Here is a 6369-nt window from a genome sequence, read left to right on the forward strand (position 1 = left end):
CTGTTTTAAGATGAATGCACTTACTGTAAATAACTCTGGATAAGAGCAGCTGCTAAATGACTCAAATGTAAATGCAATATAGACCTACATCCTGGTGTTCAGTACATCAGTGCATGAGCCATGGAGAGTAAGATGGTGGATTTATTGTTATTTAGAGTTTTACCTCATCGGTTTCTTTGTAGGCTACACTTTCTTGTCAATTTCTTGTAGGCTACACTTTCTTGACACAACTCTAACTAACCTGTTGCACCTTTATCATAATTTCTGCCATAGAAAATACCAGAGGCGTCATTCCCATGGGTGCCCAAACAGATTTGTCCTGTAATACTACTAGCCACATAGCAATTTTATGAAGTTGGCTTTAGCTAGCCCAGATAGGTTCCCAATGTCACAACCTTCATAACTAGCTACCAAGAAGGCATTCCAGGCTATCAATCAAGTTAGAGTAGCTAGTTTGTCTATCTTAGCTGGCATGCCTGCTGACAAGGTTGATAGATTTTAGAAAAGCAAGCAATAACTAAATGTACTGAATAAGACTCACATTCCTTTCAATCTTTTACACAGATTTTAGCAGAAATGCAGAGAAGCATATGTAGTTTCTTTAAAAAAAGAACCCTTTAAAGAACCTTTTGGGTTCCATGTAGAACCCTTTCTACAGAGGGTTCTACTTGGAGCTCAAAACGGTTCTACCTGGAACCGAACCAAAAAGGGTTCTAGCTGGAGCCGAACAAAAAAGGGTTCTCCTATGGGGACAGCCGAATAACCCTTTTGGAACCGTTGCAGGAGAAAGCTGTTTCGGGTGTTTGGAAAAGTCTCCAATTTATGGACTGGGCATAGCACCCCTCCGGACCAGCCACCAGCCATCTTCCTGTACTTTGTGCCCCCTCAAATTTTGTTTCAGGTGTTTGAAAAATACAACAGTCTCCAATTTATGGGCATAGCACCTTTCCGGACCAGCCTCCAGGCATCCTCACATACTTTGTGCCCCCTCAGATTTAAGGGGTGCATGACACCCCTGGAAAAGACTTCATAAAGAATCTGCTGAATGCACCACGTGATGATTGGTAATCTCGAATTATGCGTCCCTACAACAGAGCGTGCGTGTGAGAGAGCGATACCATATCTGTCACGGATTGTTTTCCTTTTATAAATCTCTTCTGCCCGGAAACAGCGTAGGGGCAGCAGTGGCAGGGAATGAGCGATTGGTTGGAACTGTGCGTGGCATGGAAGCCGTTGAGAGGATGTCAGTAACTAAATGAAGTGCTTGTGTCACTCGGTTTTAACATCATCCGTTTTCCATTTGTCTGCCTGCCTATTCAGGGGATAGTGACACATGCACCTATTTTTAAACTGTATAAGGAAGGACCAATTGTTTTAATTGTCCAAATTGTTTCAGTTGTTATAGACCTAAACATTATTGTTATTTTAAAATGTTATATTCCCATTTCACCACAATTACACTTTTTGTTTCCATAATTAATATTTGGCAACATGTGGCCAGAAGATCTCATATGTTCATAGAATCTATTTGAATGCATTGAAATGTGAAGGGGGTGTTATATTGCCCCGTCCCTGATCCAGTTAAGTATCTTAATTATAAGGCCACTGACTCTAATAACCCGAACCCTTATAATAACCGTAATAACTGATAGATGTAGACTACCTGGGGCCTGTTGCACAAAACTAGGATAAGGGATTAAGCCAGGATATCTTGGTGATCCTGGCTCAATTGATCCGTAATCCGGTTGCACTAAAGATGGATAGGGGGCAGGAGGATATGTTATGGTATAAATTACCATGGAGATTTATTCTGTGGAGCTAGCCTGCTCCAGACCAGGCTAAATTCCAGGATCTATTTAATCTCATCCCTAATGTCAGTCAGCAGTCACCACAAATGGAAACCAATAGTTATTTCACTGCTCACTATACATTGTTATCACATATAACTAGACCCACTGTTATTATTTAAACGTTTGTGATCATTAATTTCAATGATTTTGGATAAAAAATGATTTTTAGATGATGTTGCTATCATTAGATAATTTACAGTTTCCCATAGACTATAAGGCTATATATAAAATTATAGAATATTAGGGCCACAGAGGGGAAAAAAACACAAGTCATAATATTGTAACCAGTTGTTTTAAAGGAGGACAGTTGTTAAAATGACAGATGTGGGGCATTTCGTGAAATTGTACTTCAGTATGGTTTCATAAACAAAGACATGCTGATGTGCCAGAATATTAAGTATCACATTGTCATAAGTATCAAAACTGTAAAAACAATATGTAGCTTTTCTGCAGAAAGAACCAGCCTCATAAATTTATGACTTTATCCTTTTTCTTCAGTGTGGCCCTAGTACTCTGTCATATAAAGAAATACACATTCCATATGAATATAAAAACACAATGACTAACATTATGTTCCTTTATTGAATAAGGACAAAACAAAGCAGGTAAACCATCAGCTCCTTTCGAAACTGAAGTCACAGTGACTCTACAAGATGGAAAGCACAGAATCCAAGCATATTATACAAAATGATACATACACATTCAAAGGTCTGTATATAACACACCCTGCATGTCTGCACACTAAAATAAATGCAGGACAAATCCATACACATCAACTGAACAGACAAATGAATGGATGCAGTAGCCTCCCTGCAGCCTTGTATTACACACAGTATACCGCACAAACATCATAAGAGGCCAAATTCGTCAAAAAACGAACCCAAAAAAAACCAAATTCCTCTGCCACCGCAGGACATATTTAACCAAAATTGAAAGCACACATACTAACTAAAATAATTCAACACATATTGGTCCCTCAGCAGCCGACCACTGTCGTCATCAGGGAAGATTGCCGGATTGTCCCAGTCCATGGCTGGTGGCACTCTGGGGGCCCTCTCCTTCCTCAGGCAGGCCACATTGTGGAGGACAGCACAAGCCACAGTAATATCACATGCCCTAACAGGGCTGACCCTTAATTTGTGAAGGCAGTGAAAGCGTGCCTTCAGGAGGCCAAAGGTCATTTCAACTCTGGCCCTGGTCCTGGCATGGGCATGGTTGTAGGCCTGCTGTGCTTCCTGGGGGTCTGTGAAAGGTGTCAGGAGAAAAGGCTGGCAGCCATACCCCCTGTCTCCCAGCAACACACCAGAGAATTCACCTGTCAACACAAAATCTCATCATTACTACCTCATAAACACAGTGATATTCTTGACACAGCCATGATGGTTATAAATAGGGGTTGTGTGGCTTACCTTGTGATAGGCACTGATAGATTTCAGAGGGCCGAAAGATTCTGGAGTCATGGACTGAGCCAGGCCATTTTGCCACAACATTGCTGATCACACAGTCAGCATTGCAGACCATCTGAAATCATAAGATGAGGAATATTACACCAATCAATGCACATCACTGGCAATGCAGAGTGTTCGTCAATGGACAATATCAAAAAGTTATGTTCACCTGAACATTAATGCTGTGAAAGGATTTCCTATTCACAAAATCGGCCTCATGGGCACCTGAGGGGGCTTTTATCCTTATGTGTGTGCAGTCCACTGCACCAATGACATTGGGGAAACCTGTCACACAAAGTAATGAGTATCCTACTATGTGTTAACAGTTGTCCTGTAATTTGTAGATCCTCTTACCTGCAATCCTATAGAACTCCTCTTTGATGTCACAGAGTCTTCTGTGGCCAGGGAAGGAGATGAAGACATCTGCTAATGCTTTGATAGCCAGACACACACTCCTTATTGTGCGGCAAATTGTGGCCTTGTTCAGCTGTTCTGCATCCCCCACTGAGTACAGGAAGGCTCCACTAGCAAAAAAGCGCAAGGCCACACAAACCATTTGCTCCACACTCAGTGCATGGCTCCGTGCAGTGCGGTGCTTAATCCTGGGACCCAATAGTCTGCATAGATACCTAATGCCATCTGCAGAAAACCTGTATCTTTCATATAGATGGTCATCAGGGAAGGCCAGTGGGTCCAACCGGTCCCTGAAGACCCTTTCTCGCCTGAAGGCTCTCCTCAGCACAAGTGCTTCTTCATCCACCACATCTCGCACGAATGGGCATGCCATTGTCAGAGCAGAAAGGAACACACAATTTTGGCCCTTCATATAGGCTAGTGGCCACACCTGGTGCTGGGGGGGTGGGCAAAAGAGGGCGATGCCTTATAACGATGACTTGGTTGTACTGATTGCTGGGAAAATAAAAAAAAACTTAGAAAGATGCCACCGTCCTGTGTGCTCACAATAAGAGCTCATATGTCATGGCTCACTTGACTTTACGAGAATATACCTAATTTTTATTTTGAGCTGTGTCATCTTCTTGGAGCTGGGGGAGGAAAGAAAAATAATGATTAATACATTTGTGTTACAGTTAGCATACAGTGTACATTGAAGGCATATCTCACCTCCCTCTCAAGTTTTTTTATTTCAAGGTCCAGTTTCCTAATTGTCCTATTTTTTATTTCGGACTCCAGTGCAAGATTTTCCATCTTTTTCTTCTTGTACTGAATGTCTATGTCTGCCAGTTCTATTTGGCGCCGGAGGTGGTTGCCATACAACTTTCTGATAGCTTGTGAGCTCTGTGAACACAATACAATTAGCGCAGCTGGAATTTGGCAGGATGTGGTGTCCTTTTATTAATACGCACTATGTTGCCAGGCTGGTTTTCCCACTGTATAGCATCTGGGTCCTGTAAAAGAAATTAGATTTTTTGATTTTGATGAGGACTCCTCACCTTTGTAGAGTAAATAGTACTTTCACAGTCTTAACATGATACCTCATGCCTTCTGGAATCCAGAGAGATGGTCTCCTCCTCATCATCGTCTCCATCATGTGCTGTTGCTGCTGCACTGGGGCCTTCACCCTATCACATTTAATCGGATTCATATTGAAGCTAGTAGACAAGACATGCCAGGCCTACAGTATGCCTTTGATGGAGTACTCACTGGATCAGCATCGTCTGGTGCTTGTGCTGGTGGCTCTAACAGGAACACAGTGCTGCCAGACACTGCAAGGCAATAGGTAAACCAAAGTCAGACAGTCCAAATTGATTCAATATGAATGTGGTTGTATCCCATGTAGAGATGGAAGGACATACCTTGAATGAAGCGGGTGGCATCTTGGGAGGAACCTATGCTCGTCTCTTTCCCCCCAGGGATCCCCTCTAAGACGGGCCTGCCTTTATTTAGCTCCAAGGCCATGTCCTCTGCTGGGGTAAGGTCAGCCTTTGGTGACCCACCACCCGTGCCTTGTCTGTGGGTATTCTTTTTCACTGCTAAAACAGTACAGACAATGTGTGAGCAGGCACCTTCTGGGTACAATATATGCTTGTGCTTTGTTAAATATTAGTCAGGGACCATACCATTCTGCAGAATGTTCTTGTATTTGATTTTGACCTGCTGCCATGTCCGTTTTGGCCCGTTCATTTTTAATCTACACACACACACACACACACACACACACACACACACACACACATTTAATGGAGTCACACTGCAAAAAGTACTTGGTATTTTTGTCTTGTTTTCAGTAAAAATATCAAAATATGTATCATAGCTTTATACAGTGTGATGGAGTTACTTTACACAATTTCACTCATATCTGCAGTGCATTTCAATTAAAAATTTAACCGTTTCATAATTACAGTACAACTGCATTTTTGGAGATGTGAATTAAATATTTGAATTGTAATTGTGATGTTTCAGCGGAGCGGTGAGTGTGTAATTGTGCACTACTTACGCATTCAGGCGGTCTGCAATACTTTGCCACGCTTTTTCTCTTTGCTTTATCACTGTGGCGGTGTTGCCTTTCTTCTTAATTATATCTTTTACCTCCTCGTATGCCTCCATGAGGATTTGTGCTTCCGACGGGGAAAAGTACGCGGCTCTAGTTGCCATGGTAAATCAGTTAATCTGTGATCTGTGGCGGGGTCTATTTGAGTGAGCCGTGAGCGCGCACCTATCCAGGATTGGTTTCACCTGGCTTAATGAATCCGTGTCTGCTCATCCTGGCTTGGTCTTTGTGCAACCAATTAAGCCTGGACGCACATGTTTTGGCTTCATTGAGCTCAGCTGAGTCATTTATCCCGGATGTCTTAATTCTACTTTTGTGCAACAGGCCCCAGACTAGACAACGCAGGATTATTGATGTATTTCTTTTTTGGTAGACATTGTCGCCCCCTTGTGGATTTGGCAGATGTAGGCAAACTATATGCATTTTCACTCATGTAAATCATTATCAAACATAAACTGCTATCCCTTCATTTATTTCCAAGATATATAGGCTATTTATCTGTTAACATAGCCCACATTGTGGAGGCAGGTTTGAAATAGCACGCTATGCTTACTGTCTCTTT

At 42.2% G+C, this 6369-nt stretch overlaps 1 protein-coding gene across 6 annotated transcripts; it reads right to left on the reverse strand.

Annotated features, from left to right (window-relative positions):
• Positions 1-2418: 2418 nt before the first annotated feature.
• LOC139548985 (putative nuclease HARBI1) lies at positions 2419-6123 on the reverse strand. Of its 6 annotated transcripts, XM_071359000.1 has the most exons (11): positions 5377-6123; positions 5113-5289; positions 4961-5022; positions 4792-4878; positions 4663-4704; positions 4421-4594; positions 4306-4341; positions 3653-4207; positions 3468-3583; positions 3260-3371; positions 2419-3165 (listed from the first exon to the last, which is right to left on the reverse strand). In XM_071359000.1, the coding sequence occupies exons 8-11, from the start codon at positions 4122-4124 to the stop codon at positions 2795-2797; spliced, it is 1071 nt and encodes a 356-aa protein (XP_071215101.1). In that variant the 5' UTR covers positions 4125-4207; positions 4306-4341; positions 4421-4594; positions 4663-4704; positions 4792-4878; positions 4961-5022; positions 5113-5289; positions 5377-6123; the 3' UTR covers positions 2419-2794. The 6 variants fall into 6 exon arrangements, with proteins under 6 accessions (XP_071215101.1, XP_071215102.1, XP_071215104.1 ...); XM_071359001.1 differs by lacking the exon at positions 3468-3583; XM_071359003.1 differs by having other exon boundaries at positions 3468-4207.
• Positions 6124-6369: the final 246 nt, after the last annotated feature.

Source organism: Salvelinus alpinus, chromosome 22, assembly GCF_045679555.1.
Source record: "Salvelinus alpinus chromosome 22, SLU_Salpinus.1, whole genome shotgun sequence".
In the NCBI taxonomy this organism is placed as follows: domain Eukaryota; kingdom Metazoa; phylum Chordata; class Actinopteri; order Salmoniformes; family Salmonidae; genus Salvelinus; species Salvelinus alpinus.

Bases quoted from the DNA above. Each gene is read 5' to 3' on its own strand.
- LOC139548985 (XM_071359000.1), bottom strand. From the start codon at position 4,124: ATGAAGGGCCAAAATTGTGTGTTCCTTTCTGCTCTGACAATGGCATGC. The intron at 3,584-3,652 runs GTAAGAGGATCT...TTTGTGTGACAG, and splicing joins GGAGTTCTATAGGATTGCAG to GTTTCCCCAATGTCATTGGT. The intron at 3,166-3,259 runs GTAAGCCACACA...TTGTGTTGACAG, and splicing joins CTATCAGTGCCTATCACAAG to GTGAATTCTCTGGTGTGTTG.